Consider the following 23,040-nt stretch of genomic DNA (forward strand, 5'->3'; position numbering starts at 1 on the left):
TTCCATTAAATTTTCTATTGTTATTATCGCACAGTTAGTTCCTCAATTAGAGAACCGGACATGGGAAGTTTTTTAGCATGACTAAATATATCATTAGGGAAAGAGATTATTTTTTCCTTAACATCAAGGCTGTAGATGATCCTTGGGCCACTTCTTGGTGTCATTTGTTTAATGCATTTTTAAGATTGTTTAAGATGAATTCATTTCTTATAATGAATGTCTTTCACTGTGAAGAGTTTCAAACAGATTTACAGTCCCTGATGCATTTAAGATTGAAGTGAATTACTGCTGGTGGAGGATTGTGAGAAATGAAAACCATTAAGGGATTCATTAGTGCTTTAGACAGTCAAATGTGCTGGCCAAAATATGCATAGCCAGTAATTTATCAATTCAGTCTCTCCTCCTGTTTCCAAGTCATAGTCAAGCATACCGCAGTGCCCACCAGTTCATTCATTAGTTGTGTCTATTCAGCAAATGTTTAGGGCAAAGATCACTCAGTCTTTGAATGCTCATAAACTCACTGCTGCAAGTAGTCTGTTGTCTTCTCCTGGGCTGCACAGCTATCTATGGTCCTTAACAGTCTGCACCCTGACTGGATGACAGTGAATTGAGTAATTTACTGGATCCTGAATTCTCCAAGAAAAAGCAGCTAAAAGGGTGGAGAGACTGTCACAACCAGCCAAACTTTTTCATGTCGGTCTTTCCCAAGCATACCATGTTCTTGATATAACTGGTGGAGCCCTGGCTTTCAAACAGCCCAGTTTCTCTGTGACTTCATTGACAGCCCACTTTATATTCATTTCTCTCATTGTCTTAACAGAGAGTTGATATTGGCATGTGCAGGGACCATCCTTTCTGGAAAGATGTGGATCCCAGGCCGTCCATCTAGTTTCATTTTTTGAGTCACCAAAGCCCAATAGCATGCCAAAGTTTTCAAGAAGTAAAATGGAAATGCTTTTCTGTGCCTAAATAACGCATGGGCCACTTGCTCTCCAGTAAGTGTTTGAGGGTGAACACTGGTTTGCGTCCAAGAAGAAGATGATATCAGATTCTCAAATGCATGAGGTCCTTGAACAGCCTGGCAGCAGGATAAGTTTATCACTTCACCTCAGCTCACCAGTTTTAAAACAGAGTTTGATGTGTTCATGAATGGAGTTATATGAAAATGGTCTGCGATACTGGGGAGGATTGGTGGGTGATGCTGGACTCTCTTCCAGACTATGCTCGTAATCATGTGAGGTCCTCTGAATTATAACTGTGATCATCCAAATGTTGCAGGAGTGAGCGAGAAAAGGGTGAACGTGGTTAGCTGGACATCTAGCAATAACTGACTGGATCTTGAGTAATCTTAGCAGTGGCGTGTGTAGGAAGAGCCCTCTGAGAGAGAGCAGGAAAGTTCTAAATGTTCTGGAAAACTTACGCAGTTTTTTCAGCGTCTGCACAGGCCACTGAGTGTATTCTCAGAACCTGCAATGCAAAAGACTCAGCCTTGTCTGAGGCCACTGCACACACAATTTTCAGATTGCGATGGTTTATTTACCTCATTCCCATTATTCTACCAAGATAGAAGATATGTGTGTAAGCCCTGTACAGTGGAACACCTGCATCCACCTAGGTTGTGACACTGATTTAATGCCTATTGGTTTCCATCAGTGTTTACAAAAGCTGTATAGGGAGCAACTAACATGCAGCTGAAGAGAATTAGTTCCAGCTTCAGACTTTGTTTCAGGAAAGTATTTAAGCATGTGTTTTTCTTTAAGTATGTGCTAAGTCCCTTGACTTCAGTGGGATTTAAACACATCTAAAGCACCCTTCCAGAACAGGGATTGTTTCCTGAATGATCCACTGGGGCCAGACTGACCCCTGCCTTGATTTGACCTTTTGAGCTTCCCCCCCATTATCTATTGGAAGAGAAGAAGGATTTATCACCCTTAAACCAGATGAATTGTATCCCAAACAGTAGAGGTTGCTGTGCGTAAGAAGAACTGCTAGATCATTCTGTCCAGGACCTGTTTCATACCCAGTTATCCTCCATGCCATGGCCCATAGTCCAAAACATTTAGATTTGAAATGTCATTGGTCACAGACTTTTACTGAATATGTTCCTCCTGATTATGATTGTAGATAACGGAATTGTGCTATGGGCATGTTTCAGGTGTGCAGCGTATTAGAGAGTTTGGAGCAAGAATACAGACGGGATGAAGACTGGTGTGGAGGTCGAGATAAACTTGGACCAGCAGCTGAGATAGACCATGTCATCCCTCTGATCAGCAAACATCTGGAACAGAAGGAGGCTTTTCTCAAGGTCTCATTTTAGTTCTCTAATAAATCAGGAAAACTCCCCATTAAATAGTCAATTTAAAGCAGTGTTGGTGAGTTTGAGAGGAGGCTCTGAGGTGTAATTCCAGTTCAGCTACTGGCTGGCTGTATAAACTCTGGGCCAGTTTCACACTGGTAATAAGCGTTATCATCAATGCATGTCTTGGAGAGATGTCATCAGGACTAATTAGGTGGCATTTGCATTGCACTTGTAGGATGTTAGTTGTTGTGCTGGTTCAAAGTTCAGATTCTCAAAATTGCATGTGGTGAGCATTATAAATGACAGGTATTATATGGCATTTTGGTGTTGGGTTATACAAACCATTCAGCATTTCAAATTCTGTCCTCCAAGCCAATAACTGAAGAACTACTAACAACTGAAGCAGTTGTGTCTCTGCAGGGCAGCACCAGGGTGGAGACAGAGATTTCCTCCTGCCTTCCAGGTGCTGCTTTGTAAGAACTGTGGAGCTGACAAGTCAACTGACAGCCAGCCTCCCACCTTCCACTAAAACTGATATATAACATGAAACTACATTTGCAGGCAAGGCTTGAGAAGTTATGCCTCTAGATTGTACATTTTTTTGAAACAATGAGTACTTTTCTGGAGAGATGGGTTAGCTTTGGTTAGATTGAAAATGTGTGATGTGCTAGCTCTTTACAACCGGTTGTTTTATTATTGTCGTTAATTTGCTTTAATATATAAAATCAGCCACTATATTCAAAATGAGTCATGTTTTAATACATTTATGAGGCTGTTAGTTTATTAGCTGAGTTTATTGACTCTTAGCTGAAGCTCTCATGTTCCCAGATGAAAGAGAACTTCTCCCTGCAAAATAAGCAGAGAACTCCTTGGGTCCCCTTTGCTTTCTTTGCTCATCTTTACTGATTCTTTTTGGTGGGGGCTGGTTTTTTTAGGCCTGTACATTGGCACGAAGGAACGCCGAGGTATTCCTCAAGTACATCCACAGGAACAACGTCAGCATGCCCGGAGTAGCAAGCCATACAAGGGGACCCGAGCAGCAAGTGAAAGGTTGGTGCACTGGCTCAATGAGAGTACTAAAGTTTTGTTTGCTTCCCACTCTGCTGTGTGGTCATCCTAAAGTTTGTGAACATGCTGAGAAGGCACCATAAGTTTTGCCATCTGCTGTTGCTAAAATGATACATGTGCCTGACACCTTTAGCGATGGTAGTGAGGTCTCTCAGAAAGTGACCCCTCCTCTGCTAGGCGTGAGGTCTCTCAGAAAGTGACCCCCCCTCTGCTAGGCATGAGTTCTTATACAGAACTCTGCTGTTGCAAGTGGTAGTGGGAAAAAGGAAAGGGGTTTGAAACATGGGCTGTCTCTGGTTTCTCTTGTCCCTGGGAGTGACACTGCACCATCCTCCTCATGTAGGTTGTCAGCTGAGATGATCAGACACTATTTTGCCTTAATATCTAAAAATGCATAAACAAACAAAGATAGATCAAATACAAGGTCTAGATGCATCCTGTTGCTGCTGAGCACTGGAAAACAATGAACCCCAAACTTGTTTGTCCCTAGGATGGATCTGCTATTTTTTTGTCCCTGGAGTCCTGTTTGATGTCCTACCACATCAAACAGTCACCAGCAAAAGTATCTGCCTGTAGTTACTTTCCTTTGGTCAAAAGAGCACCGTTTACAATCAGATGATACATCTGAGATGTTTGAAATGTTTTCACTCTTCTGCTTAATTAAACAGTTGTTAATCTGTGCCTAGCAATGCTGCAAGGTACTGATAAGAATGAGCAAAGTGATTCTGCAGAAATAAATTACTTTTGTTATTATTAATGGCTTTCTTACAAGCTGCAGAAAGATACAGGTTAAAAGCAGTGCAGTCATTATATATGTGGGAGGGATGGGAACTTCGGTTGTACACAGAAGATGAAAATGGTGCTACTGAAGAGATTATTTTCCTTCCTTGCTTTCAATACCAGTTCTTCAATGTTAACATGACTTTGTTCAACTTTTTCCCACTACTGTGTCAAATGCTTGTTCTTGTTGTGGACTTTTGTTCCCTACAGTTGAAAATCATGGGAAAATTAAACTGTGACTCAGCAAGTGCTTAAATAGGCGCCTGATATAAGCTTGTGAGTGTTCCTCACTGAGCTTGTTTGAAATGACTCACTTATATAAAAAACAGCTTGTATATTAGTCTTTTTCTAAGCCAAATGTGTAATCCTTATGCTTGGTGACTCTATCCACAGAAAATCTTTGAAGTGGACACTTTAGTTCAGAATAAAAGCACATTTAGTAGGATACTTACTGTGCTTCCAAAGCAAAGTCATTATTACTACAGAACAAAATTAGTTTTATTTGGCATAAACTGTTTATTCAGAGACCTGATCTAGAGCACCCATGAGAAGCTTCAAGTTCCTTTTGTCATTCAAAGTTCCCATTGTCCTCAGCAGGGACTGGGCTAGGTTTTGCGATTAACTTAAGTATTACAATTTTTTTGACCATAATCAGTGTCACACTTGTAAATGGGGAGGGATACATCCAAATCTGTTTGGTGCCACCAGTGTTGATACATAAGCAGTGAACATTGGTACACTCAGAAAGGGCTTAGGGTGAGAGAGGTTATTAACAGGTGCTGTAAATGATTCTAAGTCACTGTAAGTGGTTGAGAAGCCAGACTCAATGTTTTAATATAAAAGAGCATAGCTGCTGCCCAGGCTGCGTGTGCCTAAGCCCCCTCTAGTGGCTGCTCCACTTTGAGGCTAGGGCAGGAGGGCTGCCATGCCTTACCTGCCCAGGTAGCTACCTGAGCTCCATACCCAGACATGGCTGGGATGAGCCACGTTGCTGCCAGCTACACATGACTTAGCTCAGTTTAAATAGAAAAACTCGGGTTTAACTAAGGTTTATGTTAGTGATAAAGTGTAAAACTCTTGCACTCTCTCTCTGCATGTAATCATTTCAGTTAAACCCATGGTACTTCTAAAGAGTTAAATCGCATCCTTTTATCAAGTTGATACAGTCTGGCTGAGCACTCCGGTTTTGAAGTAGAACACGTATGTCCTAGACACCAAGGAATAGCAGGTCTCCTGCCAGTCTCTTCCTGAATCTGGGTGTCTGTCACATGCCCATCACACAGAAAACAGTTTAGAGGACCAAAACCAGGCCTCAACCCAAAATCATAGCCCAGCAGTAACTTCACGGGGAGCACAGAGGGTCGCCAGGCAGTACAGGTGTACAAGAAACTTTACCAGGTATGTCAAACTGAGGGCTCAGGTCTGAATTAAATTCAGTCATGACCAGAGCTCTGCATAGGACAGTAGGCATTGGTGGCAAGTGCTGGGTAAGCAACAGACGAGGTAGAAAAACCACAACTTCTTCTGTGTCAACCAGTACCAGATTCCTGAAATAAGCAACAGAAGAGAACGAAAGGACTAGAAATCATGTACCCCAGTGTATTTACTGCAGTAAATCTCAAACTCTGTTCTAGCATCTTCTCCTTTATCAGATAACCCTGCAACTTTTTTTGCGGTGTTTTTTCTGGTTTTGTTTTTGTTTTTTTTAAAGCAGCCCCTTTGAATCAATGCTTGTTTTTAAGAAGTACAGTCTCAGGGGCTCTGCTCTTGGGAATGCAGTCCAGGCAGAGTGAGTAAATTCAGCTTTTTGTGGCTTATTTCTGTATGCACTCACAGAATCACTAATCATGCAGGCATTTTCCTTTGCCTTACAGCCATTCTGAGTGAGCTGCTGCAGAGGGAGAACCGGGTCCTTCACTTCTGGACCCTGAAGAAGCGGAGATTAGATCAGTGCCAGCAATACGTTGTCTTTGAGCGCAGTGCCAAGCAGGTAGTGTAAAAACCCTACTTTGTCTTTCTGTCCTGGCAGTGTGTAAGTGTTTCTTGTATCCATGTAATGCTTCTGTGTGGGGTTCCTGTTGCAATCTCAAGTTGTATTTAAAAACTGTAACTTTTGAAAACTTGGCAAATGTAGATTTTTTTAAAACAATTTAAGAAAATTCCAAAACCCGACAACAAAACTCAGTATTTTTGCCAGGCCAGATTAATTTCTGGATTTGTTCCTTTGTTTGAAAATAAATATAAGAGCAAACTTGTTTTACTGAGGTATTACTGAATGAGAAAACTGCTTTCCCTGTGTGCAGATTTATCTATATATAGGTAGAATTCCCTACACTCCTTTTTCTTGTAGGAAACATACACCACCTTTTGTATCCTCTCCCACCTGCTTTGATTACTGTATTCTTTTTCTGTGTTCCTAGAAAGTGTTTTAGTACACACAGTATTAAGTCCCAATGGATTTGATATCCTCTATTTGGCAGATTTTTTTTTTTTTTTTGGTCAGAGGATTAGTTCTTGAAATACAAACACTTTGTTTTGTTTTTCCTTTGGTTGTTTTTGACATTCACAGGCCTTAGACTGGATCCAAGAAACAGGCGAATATTACCTCTCTACTCACAACTCCACAGGAGAATCAGCAGAAGAAACTCAGGAACTCCTGAAGGAATATGGGGAATTCAGAGTACCTGCCAAGGTAAACAGTGGCTTTAACCTAATTATGGCATCTGCCTTAGTCTATGTTTATGATCCTGTTTCAGTGCCTTAAATCTCTGTAGTAATATTCTCTTGATTTTGTATTTTCCTCCTGACATTCCTAGCCCAGAAGCTAAATGTCTTTTGAGAACTGTGATCTTTCATTTTTAGCAAGACATAGGCACAAAAAGGAGGTTTTCTCCCCCTTGGTCTGTACTGGTTATGGAGCATTTTTGTTCTGATCAGAAGGAAGAGAAAGTCCATTTGCATACCAACTTCACAGCAACCTAATAAGACATACCCTAATTTCATCCTTAAACAATCACATAAGAATGGTATAGAGTAACTAATTGATCTGAACATATCCAAGGTCATCTTGGATTCCCTGTCTCTTTCTTCTGTCATTACAACCACAATTTGTTTCATTAATTCCAGCTGGGTTGATCATAGATGATCATTTATCTCATTAGAAATAATCTGCTGATCCCAACAAAATGCTTTAAATAAATGGATTTGTAAACTTCAGGGTGAACATTTTTTAATACAAAGCTGCATTACCAAGAATCTATTAATTTATATGGAGCAATTCTGAGAAATCTGGTGGGGTTTACAGAGGAATGGTGATTGGACCTGCTTCAGACAAATTAATTCAAACCATAGGTAATTCACAGACAGTGAATCCACAGGGGTATTAACAGTCACTGATAAGGATCTAAATTGCAGAGTCTGACTGCGGCAAGACCATGGCTTTGGTATTATGTACCTTCATTTCACTGTGTCCTGAAATTGATCTTCTGTAATCCTTAAATTCCTCATTAGGCTGTCCGTGCTTGCATGGGTTTGATTCACAGGCTTTGTGGTGTTCTTGTCCCCTTCCTTTTTGCTTAGCTTGCATGTCTGCAAAAATGGGAGATAACTAGCAGTGGATGGAAATTAATTTACTCAGACAGGACCTGTACAACATTCCTTTAACAGTACTTCTGTAACCACCCATAATCAGTCCACCTGAAATCATGTTCCAGTTTATAATGTAATATTCATCAGAGTAGTCCTGATTCATCCTGAAGTTTCCAAACTATTTTTACTCTTGACTTAGCCTAGGATTGAGTTTTATACCTTGTTTCTTATTGACCATTACTGACTGTTGCTTACACTGATGCATCTAGTCTTGCTCCCTAGGGCTGTAGTAAAACACTTTCTTACTGCTGACCTAGAATATTTTCATTGCCATGTGCAATCTGGTAAATGCATGTCACTCCCAGACTAAAGTTATTCTCAAATTAAGCTGTAACTGAAAGCCTTCCTGATCCCAATAATTTTCTGGCCAAACCAATTGTTTGGAAAGCAAAAACACCAGTAGCTTTTGGGAACAAAACACCCTTTAAATGTTACAGGAAATCAGATTTTTACTTCTCCATACCTAGCCTTGCTTAAGGACTCAATTAATTTGTTATGATGACCTCTGATTCAGCTGTTAATTTATTTTGCTGGTGAAGTTTCTTGAATTTAGTTTTGTGTTTGAAATCTCAATGTTTTCTGGTCTGACATGCATTTGTCCATTTCTGGACAGCCTGCTGATAATGTCAAATACCTGACAGCATGTCTTGCTTCAGGCAGAGTGGAAAGTTCTCCCCATCTCTGAGAAGCAGCTTGCCAGTACCTCTGGGGATACGAGTGATTCTCCTTTTGCTTTTGAGGATTAACATGTGTGTTACACATGTCTGTACGGTTGATATCTCAGTTTTTATAAGCATTTTGTACTTGAGTTGGCTCATAGGGCCCAGGCACCTTCAGTTCCTGGGGTAGATTTGGAATCTAAGCTAAAATTTATAACTAGCTACTTCGTGCCAGATTTGCACAAAGCTCCTCAATGTGGAAAACGATAGTGACCAAGGAGCAGTCAAAGACTAAGTGGCATAGAAAAGACCTCTGGAAAGTTTGGGGGCTCAGTGTATGCTTTGGAGTTCAGGCATCTTCTAGTTTGTAATGCTCTAACTAGAACTAAAATACTGACAGAGGATTTTGTAGTAGATCAGGAATTTGGATTTAAATTCTGTTTGTTTCTGAAACAGGGTAGTAGTCACTCAAACTCACTTCCCAGACTGATAAGTGGTGTATTAATGACCTGTCTACCCAGGTCTGCTGAACCACCTAGGTACAGATTCAGAGTAACTTGGTGTATTTTATGAGGTGTGACTTTTAAATCCTGTCCTCTACTCCAAGTCTCACAAAAAATAAGTTTTTGGTTATGGGAAGGAAGCATGTCTAACTTCCAACATGTTTTCCTTATGTGTTTGTGTGTGTGTGTGTGGTTTCAAAAACTTGACTTTTTCTATCTCCTGCAGCTTCATAAGTGTCCTTATAAAAATGCCATTCCTTTCATGTTTTACTGGGCAAAGTTTAAAGCATCTGATTCTGTATAAGATGAAGTACAGGCACTCTTTAATGATGTATAAAAAATTGCAAGCTGCTTCTGACTGCTGTGTGAATTAAAAGCAAACGAAATAATAATAATGCAACATAACCGAGGACCATATTTTGGGCAGCAAACAAAGGAGAAAGTGAAGCTCCTCATCCAGCTGGCTGACAGCTTTGTAGAAAAAGGACATATACACGCCACTGAAATTAGGAAGTGGGTCACCACTGTTGACAAACGCTACCGTGACTTCTCTCTCAGGATGGGGAAATACCGCTACTCCCTGGAAAAAGCCCTTGGAATCAATACAGAGGTACTGTAAGTCCATGTCCTGCTGGGGTTTTATACCAAAGCTGAAAGTCACAGAGGGAAGTGAAGGCTATAAATTGAAGTATGAATGCCGAAGGTTATCATGTGTCCATTAGAAACACTTAAAACCCAGTCAACCTACCTAGCGAAGCTCATAACTGTTTCTGAAGAGAAAAAATTCTTTTTGTGGCAGATCAGTGAAATGAGGAGGAGACAGATGAAGATCAGAAAGGCTTTCTAAACAAATATTTGCACCATTCTCCATGAGACCATACAGCTACTGGGAAGGAGGGGGAAACACATTATTTGAATAAAAGTCTGTGTTAATTTTACCATAAACCATAAATCCTGCTCTCATGCCATTATTTTGAGTCAATCTCAGGCTTTGACTGTAAATTTTTATTCTCTGATCCTTTAACTAACCAAAAAAACCTGATCCCCAACCACTTCAACTCTGAGTTCTTTTAGCTGAAAGAGAGCAACACAAGAGAAACAAAAATTAGAACCTACTGCTATTCCCTTGCCACAATATTAAGGGGGAGTGCCAGAAGCAGAAACACTTAAAGACCTTTCAGTCAACCATCCCTTGAAATTAAGTATCAAAGAAAAATAAATAAATTCCCTCAGTTACACCCTCAAGGTACCTTAAATGTACTGTTCTTGTAGGGTCTCTAGTTTACACAAGGTTACTAACCACAGTCTGGAAAGGTATTTCCATGGCAGAAGACCATTAGAATTTGGGATTGTCCCTGCATAGTACTCTACTTTATCAGACTATTTATGAAGTCCCATACTAGGCAATTAATCTAGATGTGAAGGAGTAAGGTAAAATTTAGACACTTGTCATCAATACATATTCCTAGATAGGAGTAAGAGTGAAGACGATAATAAATCTCGTAGTTGGTGTTTCTTAGGATTTCTCTCTCACATTCTTACCTTCTCCCTTCTCACTGTAGCTTTTCTAAATCTCTTTGAATTTCCTTCTTTCTGATATTGGTATCTTTATCTTACTTTTGTCCCTTCTTATCCGTTTGATCTCATGAACATTCTGCATTTCGCACAACAGTAGGATTACAATGAATTTAAAATCTGTACTGTCATTTTTTCTAGGATAACAAGGACCTAGAACTAGATATTATTCCAGCAAGTCTTTCAGACCGGGAGGTAAAACTGCGAGATGCAAATCATGAAGTCAATGAAGAAAAAAGAAAGTCGGCCAGAAAGAAAGAGTATGTCCCCAAACACTCGCAGTCTGCCATGGAACATTATCTAAGAGTGATTTTATGATATTTGCGTGACCAAACTGACTGACGGTCCTATAACTCCTTCCAGCTGTGGAGCTATTGAGATAAGTCTACAGGTGTAGGGCAGAAGTTGTGACTTGTAGGCTAGAGAATTTCAGAACATAGAGGTTGAATTTCTTTTGGTTTTAATCAGAAGTTACTTTTGGAAAGGAAAAGGAGTGAGTCAAGCACTTCGATTGGACCCTGATGTCATGGAGATACTCATTATCATGATTTCTCTCTGGCTGTACATGAAGAGTAAAATGAACAGGAAAAAATGAAAAGCATCTTTATGTGTCTAGGTATTATCTAAAGTCCAATGACATCCAGAGGAGTTAACTGGGTTTCAGTGACACAAGGGTTCACTTGAAGTTTAGGTTCAAATTTCAGTGGGTGTAGAACTGAGACAACTGGAAATATTTCATACTAGAGGAAATATTTGGAGACTGCTTGTTGCACTTAAATCTAGAAACAGTCTAATTTCACAGAATTTTATCTTAATTTTTGTGTGAGAATATTCTGGAAAGCATTTGTACGTACAATCCTTCTCAGCCCTCTGAAATTGTCACTACAGCGCATAACCTTGATAAGAAACTGTTTCTGCTTTAGGAACAGTGGTTACACTTGGTCTGCCTGCGGCACATTTTAAAAACATTGGGCATTTCAACTTTGAGATGCCTAGCCTCAGGCACTACAGATGTGGTTGTTGGGCTTCCTAGCAGTCTGGATTTTCTCTGGTTAGATACCAAGCTGTTGAAGCCTCTTCAAGGTAGTGGTGTCTCCCAAATCCATCTATATTGCCACTGAAGGTCAAGTTTCAGGGTGACTTACCACTGACTATTAGTGAAGATGCAAGCGTTGTTGGTGAATCTCAAGTCCTTACTCCTGGGGAAAAAAAAAATTCTGAGAATCAGTTGACTGTTAAAGATGGGCATGTAGATAGTAAATCACAACTCAGGGTTGCAGAAGTACAACTTTATAGAATTTTATGCAGAAAAATATTTAGAAAATAACCCCGCAAGGGACTAGAGTATGAAGTGGTATTTCATTCATGGAGCTGAAAGGTGCAAAGTAAGGCAGCTGAAGGTTTAGAGTGGAAGTACACTGATTCATTAGGACAACAGAAGGATGTTTTGTTTTCTGTTCATTGTACAAATGCTTATAATGTCCAAAACACCTGAAATACTTCCTTTTTTTCCAGATTCATTATGGCTGAGCTGCTTCAGACTGAAAAAGCTTATGTCAGGGATTTACATGAATGTTTAGAGGTAAGTTATGGCCCAGGAAGTCTCCAGTATTTTCAGGAAGGACATGGCATCCTTTGAGGTGGTGATGTTCACTGTACTGCAAAGGCTGACCTTAACAAGAGTTTGCGTAAGGGTACCACTATTAGCGGCTAGCTGCAGAGCTGTGTCCTGCTGGTGGTGGGAGCTGGGTGGGCAGAGGGAGCTTGTCTCCCTGGCAGAACTGTGCCCTGTTCTCCCCACACTTGGCTGTAAATGTCTGCACCTCCAGGGACACCTGAGTGGGCCTTTATTTGCAAAGCTGCGCTCACCCCTGCAGAGTGAGCGCAATGTTCTGGGACTCAGTAAAGAGTAATATATTTGCACACTGACCTGAAATTTGTTGGTTTCTAGTCTTTTTTGAATCATGGAGCATTTTCTTAAGAATCAAATCTATTCCTTTGAATCATCTCATGCTAGAGAAAGAGCTGGATTTGCACTGTCAAATATCTTGCTTAGCTCTACAGCAGGGTGTTCCTGAAGGGCACTGTGATATTCAGGGCAAAAAGCAGAGTGTATTTCAGTGAAATCTGTCAGCTTTCACATATCTGCAGTTTGAAAGAGATTTTTATGTATCTAATGCTACTGAAGTGGCACATCCAGCTTATCTTTCAACTGTTTCTGCCTGCAGTTTTTGGACACCATCAGTTGGACAGCAAAGACAGGTGGTGTTGGCATGTTTCTGCTTTTTCCTCAGACAACTTTTAAGTGTCAGCACTTTGAATTTCTCTGGAGAGCTTTCTGTGACACTGGAACATTTAACTTCTTTTTAGCTTGTTTGTTTAGTCTCAAAGTACATAGCTCCCTTGTCAGCCTGTGCCTTTGGCAATAAAATGGGGAGATCTAGTCTTTTTTGCTGCATTTATTCACAAAGCTAACAATTGCTGGTGTCTTCCAGACTTACCTTTGGGAAATGACAAGTGGAGTGGAAGAAATACCCGCTGGGATCCTTAATAAAGAACACATCATCTTTGGCAATATTCAGGAGATATATGACTTTCATAACAAGTAGGTTTTCCTAACAGTTCTGTTAATGGTTACTAAGGAAACCAAAGGCATGTGTATACCTATACATCTACGTGGTGTCAGCAGTGAACGCCTACAGTACAATGCACACAGGAGTGTAAAGTAATTGATCCAGATTTGCAAAGTAATGTTTGATTTCTTGTTTTGTTTCTTTTACAAAAAATGAATTGCATCTTAGTTTAAACTTCACCTTCAGCTGATTAACAATGTTAAAGTCATACTATACCAATTCTTTGTAGTTCTATACATGCTTTCCATCTCACAGCACTACATCTAGTCTGGAAGGTTGTCTGTCAAATATAGGATCTCTTGGAAAACACAAGGGGGAAAAAAGGAATGGTTGACATGAGCTGGGTGAATAAGTAGCTTTCCTGCCACTTCTTGGAGACTCTCTGCTTTTAATCTGTACCTAACTGTACTTGCTTTTATCATGATAAGGATGTGTATCAGGTCAGCTTAGAGGGCATTGTTTCCCTGCTATAATGTGAATGCAATAGGAGTTATAAACTTAACATTTAGGGGTGCTGAATCCCACAAGTTCAGCCTGAATTTCAAAGTCTATCATTAAGTTACACATCAAAACCAAAGCAGTTTGAAAAACAAATCAGAAAAACCTTCCCTGTTGAAGTTCTGGGACACTTTCAGTGCTTCAGCCAGATAAATGCGCCATCACATACACATAAATATGGTCCAGCAGAGGCTGCCATATGCATGCTTTTGTGCAATCAGCTTCAAAGCTTATCAGGATAGTAGATTCAAACTATGTATTACATTAAAAAGGCCTTTAAGTAATAGATGAATTGAGTTCCAGCCCACAAGAATTGCCCTGTCATACAGGTAAATATTCCTCTCCCATTTAAAACTATGCTAGGATCACCCAATTGCCTTCCCACTTTCCCTCTCTTTGTGGTGCTATATTTTCTTTTTAGTGACCCTGACTGATGCCATCTGATTACTCTCCTTTTTGACCTTCCCTTGCTCCCAGCTACCACCCCTTCAACTGTCAGTCACGCCCCTCAGCTCCCTGCTGCTGTCATTTCTCCTTTCTCTGACCCATCCTTCTCCAGCCCGCTGCTTCTGCATGATCCTTTTCCCACTAAAACTTCTAGCAATGCTAAAATAAATTTCCCCCCTGCTCGCCTCCACCAGCATCCTCCACAATCTTCTCCTTTGGCTGGTGATGTTAAGGCATCCCCCAGCCTGATTCAGGGCTGGGGAAACAGCACATTCAGTTGCTTCTCCTTCTGCAACTTCCGTTTCACATTCCTCTTTCCACCCAGACATTGTACAGGCCTCTATCTGCAAACAGAGATGTCACTCATGGTACAAGGTGTCAGGAGAGAGTTGATTATAAAATCTGTATTTTGGGAGTTTACTACTTACCTATGAAGTGTCAAGCTTATTTAAATTGTCCTTTGCCCAGTGTGCCAAGTTTGGTGATGGAAAGCTGACAGCTTTGGGCTTCTCTTTTTGCTCTTCCTCTGAACCACTGCACAGGATCTTTTTGAAGATTAATGATCTGGTTTTTGAATACCACTTTCAGTCCTGAATACACTGACCCCCTACTAGGGATTGCTACCTTTTCCTTTCTAGTGGAGTCAGGCAGCACTGCTCAAAAACCACAGAATACCTTGGCAAGGACATACTTTTTTCCACTGGCAGGACACTTGATTAGCCTCGTAATCAAGATACAAGTACTGATCATTAGCACTGATTAACTCATTGGTCATTCTGCTTCTCCTGGGTATTTGACTGTAACTAGTTACATTGGTGTCTTCTTTTTTCAGCATTTTTCTAAAAGAACTAGAGAAATACGAACAACTGCCTGAGGATGTGGGCCACTGCTTCGTCACCTGGGTAATGAGGCTTCTTCTTTTCATTATTTATTCAAATTAATTCCTCCAGCACAGACAGAAACAATCTGGGAATTGGTGCAAGGGTTACGTCCTTAGTGATAAGTGAGATTAGGAGCTAATCTGGAACTAAGACTGCTTTGTCTGTCACCTCTCCCAGGGTGAAAGGTTCCCTCCCTTAACTCTTCTCCTGAGCAGTGGTGTGAAGGCTTTCCAGAGCCTCTCTCCTTGTCCTGCACTGACCAGCACAGCTTTTACATCTGCTGGTTCCTGTTTAACAGGACTTCCCCAAATCAAACCTGTATTTAGGGGTGACATTCATTTCTTTGTGAAGGGCCCTGGGAGGACAGACATTCAAAATCTTAGTATACCTTCCTTAGAGAATCTTAGTTATGCCATGAGACCTCTACAAAGGTGTGAACATCATATTTTATCAACATTTTTCTTCAGAAGTTAGTGTCAAATTTCTGAGCCACTGTGCTCTCTCATTCCATTACCTAGTGCCAGGATGATTTCCAACAGGACTTTGAAATGTTGATGCTAAGAGTCTTCATGGGCATAGGAGGCTCCAGAAATTGGCTACAGTAATTTATCTGTATGAAAACTGTTCTCTTTTCAAAATATTTACCAGGCAAGTCGGCCATCTTCATGTTTTCTCTGAAGGTTTTATTTATATTTCAAAGCTGGGAATTAGTATTTTAAAAGTCATTATGAAAAATGTTCACTTATCAAAAAAAATGAGCATGTTTGGATGATTTCAAATGTTTTTTTAATTTAAAAACATGACACAAATATTGATGAAATGGATTTAGAAATATTGTTTACAAAGGAGAGGTTACCTATTTATGAAAGATGGACATATGTATGTATCATTCTGTGCAAAATCTTCATGGTATTTTTAAGATACTATCACATCATCTCTGGAATAGTACATGTCCAGAGCTGTGTGTATGTTTACAGACATACATACAAAGCTGCCTGCCCAATTGCAGGGTCCTGTTATTTAGATACCTGGTATAAAAAAGGCAATAGTAATAAAAGGAGGCCATCTTCCTCTTCTGTTTGCCTGCCTCTCCCTGAGACCAGAGTTCAGTAATATGAAACTGCTCTAAGGCATAAGTGCACAGATGCTTTTAATTTCCTCTTAAAAATAAATAAATTAGGAAATGAAATGCAAAACACTCCTAGCACAACATAAAGTTTGAGCCATTAAAGTATGAATGAAGGTAGGAAAGGCAAGTTTGGGCCAGGCATCACAAATCTGAGCCAGTCTAAAGTAAAAAATGTTGGCTCAAACCAGTTTAAGCTAGGTGAGTCCCTTGCCCAGAGTTTCTACATTGGCTTTATCTGCAAGTAGGTGATAGAGCCAACACTTCATGACTGGGTTTTGAGACCTGCAGACTTTTGGATACAATCTATGTAACATCATTACAGCTCTTAGAAATTATTTTATAGCTGGATTAAAGTTTCAGGCCTTCACACTGTGACACTTGTTAAAGAAAGCCTCCCATAGCTGTTACATGGTGCTCCTCATTCTGCTCAGAACTGCTCAGGTAAGGCATGAGTTTTCTATAAGTCTTCTGTTCTTAATTTGCAATTTTTCTGTTGCTTTGAGAAGTGGGGGTTTATCACCCGTATTTATCCTGGTGAGCCTTAATGAAAGACTGTGCAAGCAGAAAAACAGCTTAACTTGCTTTTCCCTTGATGTTTGTTTTCACAGGCAGATAAATTTCAGATGTATGTCACCTACTGCAAAAACAAGCCTGACTCCAGCCAGCTCATCCTGGAACATGCAGGGACTTTCTTTGATGTAAGCAGCCATTGCCATTTTCCTTTGGCATGCCTAGTGCAGCTGAAACACTTCCACTTTACATCTGAGCAATGGGTTCCTTTTTGTGCTTTGGCATTTGGGTTTTTCATTCCACTGCAGGTATCACATGCTGTGAAAACTGATAGGCTGTGGTGTGATGTATAATCTTTATCAGTGTGACAAGTTGTTTTTAATGGAGACACACATTCTTATGGGAACCTTTGTGCATTTTTCAGACCCGATCCTTTCTAAAGATCTGGTTTAGATGTACTCTCTACCTCTGGGTTTTGTGGTAAAATGAAAAGCAGATCCCATTATATTTTATGACCTGAAAGCCCTAAGTCCAGAATAAGATCCTGTCCTCCTGTTCTGCAAATTTTACCCAACCTATTAAACATTTGCTTCATCATGCTAGTAAGGGACTCCATTGACTGCAATTAGACTATTTCCCTTGCAAGCGCTACACCTGGTGCTAAAAAATTTGCAGGTTCCAATCCCGGTTTTGTAGGCTGAGAAAGATCTTTAAAGTTTTTGAGTAATTTTGAACTAAGCTTTCCCTCTGATTTCTGGAACCTCATCCATCTTGCCATTCTTGTCTGCTAGCTTATAGCTTTAATTAGTTGCCTTTCTGAAAAAATGCTAAAACCTTTTTTCCAAAGCATTGAAAATCTTTTTACAAATGTAACCACTCAGCAGCATCCAACCTGTGATGTGTTTGGCAGCTGACATGAATCAGCTCCTCTGGGCTTTGCATGTGTCAACAGTTATAGCATTTCGATTAAACTCAACACTGAAAGACCTCACATGAGGCAGAAAGTGATGAACACCTTTTGCCGTGTTACCAACTGGTCTAAAAGTAGAATTGAACTGAAGGGATTTTCCAGGAGGTGGCGCTTGAGCCTGTTGAATGGTTTGTACTGTTTGGTGACTGGGGCGGGGGGGTGGGCCGCCTTGGGTGTCTATCAGTGGTGTTCGCACAGGTTAAAAGCGTTTCCTCTGCTAAGCTTTTCCACTCCAGCACAGTATATGGGCTGGAAACCTGCCTGATATTGCTTAATAGTGAATATTCATGTGTCAGCATCTGTTGTTTTGCAACGGGGCATGTTTTCCTTCCATTGGTGGGAATTGTGCTGGGCTACCGAGTGGTGCTGGTGCAAGAAAAGAAAGCGGTCTATCTCCCCCCCAAAATCCCCTAGGAGTCACTCAATCTGAGTGACTAAGGTAGTGGAAGTACCTGTAGATCCTTCTTATCTTGATCTTGGAGTGGCAGCGGTTAAGTGACAGGAGAGGGGACAGTCTGGCCTGAGGAATAGGGAGCAAATGGCTGATTCTTTTCTTCCAGGCAGAACCTGGAATTTCCCAAAACACCCTGATAATGAGAGTGAATTATCCAGAATAACACCCCTTAGTAAGAAGCCTGCTTGAAGATGACAAGTGTACAACCCCTCAAATTGCATAAACCGTCATAGAAAGCCACCCTTGAGATGAAAACAAGCAGTCCCAGTAATCTGTCTGAACCCTTCAAGTCTATGGAAAATTTGCAGCTTCAGGGGCCATTGCAAGGGTTAGCTAATTAGGAGAAGGAGCAAAGAAAAGTGACATATCTCGTTTGAAACTGTGAAGAGAATTAATAGCGATGCTATCATAGCTGGGATGTTCTAAGGACATAAGTGAAGCCATATATGTAGAGAAAAGCAGTTTCTTTTCTTAGACCAGTTGATACAAGTGGAAAATTATGCACAAACTCTCATTCGTGAAACTTGCCTAGTTTATCCTATAGCATTAGTCTAATAAATGATAAAGATTGCTATCTTCCCTCCCTAGAGATCTTGCTTTGCTTATAAAACTCAGAAGTTGTTGGTATGGTTATATTAGCTCGAAATTGCATAGGGCATGGAACTAGTGTGCTTACTCTTTCATAATTGCAGTAGACTCATTCATTTGGTTCTTTCACTTTTTGTATCTGTCTTGTTCATCATCTGAGAGTATTACTACATTACTTAATAACTGCGCTCTTCATTCAGTAGTTTCAAAGATAAATGATGCCTCCCATATTTAGTAATTTTTAATATTTGTAATATCATATACTTCAGGCTAGCAAGATATATTTTTGATTACCAACATGTGTTAGCCCTCAGCTTCAGCTGGTGGAAATCAGCATATTATTGAGGTGATTTTAGTGTCTGTTATTTAAGCGAGCTTTGGTCCTTAGGACGGAGTTTGGTTCAGTCATCTATATGCCACACAGCACCTTTAACTTGCATGACCAGCATTTACAGAGTGGAACGTGGTAAAGCTCATTGATTTGGGTAGCATTGCAGAGCATTGGGTTTCTCCACGTTCTTGGATAGTTTCTCCGCTGAGCTGGAGTGTCCCTTAGGAAATGGGCAGAGGTGCAAGCAGGATCTCAGTTTCTCCTTAGTAATATTTTTTCTGAAATTGCTCACCAAAGATTTGTGTCATGCATTACAAAACCTAAACATTTCATGAGGGTTTCAGTGCTGAATCCGTCTACTCAGCAAGCTGTTGGTCTGTACACCCGGTTCAGGATGCAGTTTGTCCTCCTACTAAACAACTGTACACAATTAGACTTATCTTAATTTGTGAATGTCTTTAGACATTTGATACAAAATCTGGGCACTTTTATCACTGCTTCATGGTAAATTCAGCAATTCTTATGGTATGAAATTGTATTTAAGTATTCCTGTCTCCATGTTGTCCATCCAAGGGCCTCTGAGGGTCCTGTGCTGTCCTATGCAGAGGATATTTTTGGTGTGTGTCTGGGATTCTGCCATTGCATGTAAGACTACACGTTGATCCTGTTCTATAGCTCATCTGGTTTGTAACACACAACTGTAGGTACATGGTGCCTGTCAGATACTGTCATTTCTTCCAGGTCCTTGGGACAATTTTCCACCCAAGGAATAACTAAAGTTGTGTCTAATGGTGAGCCATGGTGGACTATAATGTGAGCCAAGCTTGCTTTAAACAAGAAGCAGGCAAAGTAGAGAGCACAGAGCCCTGTGACTAGCTTGCTTCTGAAACCTGCCAGCTACTTCAAAGCTAGCTCAGGTATCACTGTGGTTCATGTTACTTAGAGGTGTGTAAGAAATGTCTGCACTACCGTGCTCCACCCTGCACAGACCTCTCCAGTTTCCAGCTCCACTCACAGTAAGTCCAGACCTCTCCAGTTGTTAAAAAGCCAACCCAAGACATACTCCAGCAGGCTGCCGTCTTACTCCAACACTTCAGGGACCAGAGGGAGGAGCTGCAGGGAGAACGTCCCTTTCCAGCAGTGTACTTGTCTGATTGCCATGTAGCAGTGCTATTGCTTCCCTGCTGCAGGTTCCCGTGCAGCAGGGACAGCTGTCACTCCATCAACCCACTGTGTCTCCACACAGTCTGACCAGGGAGCGTCCTGGCGGAGCAAGGAATGCCCAAAGGGGAGATATCTTGCTGGGAGCATGCCCTGCTATTCAGAGAGCTAGGAGGAAGGAATAGCGCTAAATTCATTACTTGGATCCTACAAAAACAAGTGTGCTTAGCCAGCTCCAGGAAGTTCACAGACATGGCCGAGGTCTTGCTGGCTCTGGCAGTTACTAAGTGAATCCTAGCCATGTGCTCTGCAGACTCTGTCCCTGTTTGGAGCCAGGCATGACTCAGCTTCATGCGAACTCCATTAACCCACACACAGAGCCCCTTCCCTTCTGGGTCTCGTTCATGCCACCAGAGATATTTTTTTCTAAACCAAACTTGCCTAGTACCAAAAAAAAAAAAAAATCTGTTGGCACATTGTGTGAAAAGTTGCTATTTTTGCATCCCAGCTTAAAGATAAACACTGGAGCTAAAAAAACCCAGTAACCTCCCTAGTACTCAGCAGAAAATCAGACTGTATACAGAAAGAAAATCTCCGTTCTTAGCAGTTCTTCCCCCTTCATCTTCTGTAACTTCTTCCCTTTACAGCCTCAAATTTACCCTCCAGTAGCTGGAGATAAGTCCCATTCCCCCTCCCCATCTGCTCCCCTAGGAACCGAGGATTTCCTGATGGCCAGGAGCAAGGGGAGGCATGCCTAGGGCCTGGTGGAGACAGAAGGAATTCCAACCTGTTCTGTTTCAGCAGTGAATGTGCCCCTGTAGGGCATGAGTTTTAAATCTTTTAGGTGGTTAAATATGTGCATTAGGGTCCTGTAGGATTTTGAGGAGCTCCTAACTCCCACTGGAACCAGTTGGAGGGAGGCAGCTGGGCCCTTTGCAGACCTCACCAGGTGCCTATCTGTAATGTCTCCAGAAGTTCATGAGCACGTCACACTGATCAGCACAGACATTTTGTTTGAGATTCAGGTGACAAACCAGGAACGTTCAGTGCTGTAAATGTGTCATAAGGGTATCTCTCCTGGCCCCCAGCTGCCACCTCAGAATAGCATAGGTCTGTCAGCACCGTGTCAGACCTGTTACTCTCATGTGGATATTGCAGCTACCTCAGGGCTCTCAAATGGTACTAGATGCTTATGTTTAGACAGCTAAATGACACCCTACGCATGCAACTTAATTTAATGTCACTCCATTTTAATTGACTGCTAAGACTCTGCTTTCAGCCTTCATCACTAGGAGAAACCAGTTGACATGACAGATAAGTCATATTTAAATCAAGCCTGTGTAGTTTACTCAACATTGCCTTCGCTTGACTTGCATAGGGCCCCTGCAGTTTAAGTGGCCTTAGGGGGCCTCTGCAATTTATTGCCAGCATTTCTGAAACCACAGTTATTTGCATGTGAGCTTAAAGAGAGTTAAAAAACTAACAAAGAAATGCAGAGGTCCAGAGCTAAAATTAGTTATGGGTGGTTCTGTCTGGCAGGGGGGTTAATAGTTTTCTATGCCTGACTGCTGTTTTTATCTCTTCTAGGAAATTCAGCAAAGACATGGTCTGGCCAACTCTATCTCTTCTTATTTAATCAAGCCTGTCCAGAGGATCACAAAATATCAACTCCTACTGAAGGTACCTTAGTGAGCTGCCCAAATCAGCTCATGCAGAGCAGTTCACAGATGTAATGAGTTAACTTATTCTTAAGGGAGCTGCTTCATCACCTGTTCATGACTTGTAAGCTGCTGCTGCTGAGCTGCTACTCCTGCTTCCCAGGCCTGAGCCTAGCAACAAAGTGTGAAATCAGGTTGGGTGTTTTAAAGGAAAAGACTCACAGGAAGAAAAAAACTAACAGTAAAAAACTGATCACCTGTTTCAACTGGGGGGGGTGTTGTATCTACGTGGATTTAATCCTAAAAAGCAAGAACTGGGACAGAGAAATTGAAGGGATGACAGAACTGTTTACTTTCCTTCTTGCTAAGTTTGTGACATGTAATATTTTGATTAAAGATTTCAATGACAGCAGTAATGAACTTTGGGAAATTTCACTGACTCTTAACTGAGACTCCTTCACTGGCATTAGATTCTATTTAGGAGCTAACAAGTTTGTGTTTGAAAAACAGGGAAAAGCTTCATATACAAAGCAAGAACTTCCAAGTGAAACATTAACATTTCCAATAAAAAACCACCCTTTGTTGGTTTGTTTTAAATTGGTTACAGGTTTTTGCAGTATCTTGTGAGTAGGTGAATTTTAGATCTAACTTAACCAGCCACTGTTTACTTCAAAACTAGTAAACCAGAGAAGAAAAAATATCTGGGGGATAAGGGAAGAGGCAGATCCTGACTTTGAAAAGCTAGGACCAGATATGATACTTGCATCTCTTTAAAGCTTCCTGTGTATATACCAAAGGAGTGATATGCTGTACTAGGAAGGCACTTACTGAGTACATTCAGTGTGTTGACAAATCTGTGCTTTGTACCAGTTTACTGAAACAATACGTAGGTTTACCATAGTCTTGTGAGCGCTGTGGGACAGCAAGCCTGCACTGTACAAACCACCTGCTAATGGGAAGGCTAAACCACCCCTTCAGTCATCACCCCTTTGGTGGTCTTCTCAGGTGAATCTTTCCTGAAGTGACCTCCCTGCCCTGAGCACAGCCCACTGCCAGCCCTGCCCGCACTGCGGTTCTCACCAGCACCGCTGGATCAGGCAGGGGTCCTGCAACCCAGCTGGCACAGCTGGACTGACTGATGAGTGCAGCATAGGCAAAAATCCCCAGAAACCCTTTGAGTGCAGAGTCTCACTCGAGAGCACCTTATGTTGTCTTGCTTTAGCCACAGTGTGTTTTGATGCACTTCAG

At 41.2% G+C, this 23,040-nt stretch overlaps 1 protein-coding gene across 13 annotated transcripts in view; it reads left to right on the forward strand.

Annotated features, from left to right (window-relative positions):
* Window positions 1-23,040, forward strand: part of KALRN (kalirin RhoGEF kinase) — a 534,490-nt gene that overhangs the window by 361,750 nt on the left and 149,700 nt on the right. For all 13 annotated transcript variants that reach the window (XR_008236018.1, XR_008236019.1, XM_052792838.1 and 10 more), the window contains exons 18-28: window positions 2,156-2,305; window positions 3,235-3,349; window positions 6,022-6,137; window positions 6,717-6,839; window positions 9,385-9,567; window positions 10,674-10,792; window positions 12,048-12,114; window positions 13,028-13,137; window positions 14,943-15,012; window positions 16,729-16,818; window positions 21,722-21,814. Coding sequence is in view for 11 of the 13 variants with exons in the window: in XM_052792838.1 (XP_052648798.1) it covers window positions 2,156-2,305; window positions 3,235-3,349; window positions 6,022-6,137; window positions 6,717-6,839; window positions 9,385-9,567; window positions 10,674-10,792; window positions 12,048-12,114; window positions 13,028-13,137; window positions 14,943-15,012; window positions 16,729-16,818; window positions 21,722-21,814 (1,236 nt within the window). In the remaining 2 variants the exon portion in view is untranslated. The remainder of the gene's footprint in view (window positions 1-2,155; window positions 2,306-3,234; window positions 3,350-6,021; window positions 6,138-6,716; window positions 6,840-9,384; window positions 9,568-10,673; window positions 10,793-12,047; window positions 12,115-13,027; window positions 13,138-14,942; window positions 15,013-16,728; window positions 16,819-21,721; window positions 21,815-23,040) is intronic.

The sequence above is a fragment of the Harpia harpyja genome, chromosome 7, assembly GCF_026419915.1.
Source record: "Harpia harpyja isolate bHarHar1 chromosome 7, bHarHar1 primary haplotype, whole genome shotgun sequence".
In the NCBI taxonomy this organism is placed as follows: Eukaryota; Metazoa; Chordata; class Aves; order Accipitriformes; family Accipitridae; genus Harpia; species Harpia harpyja.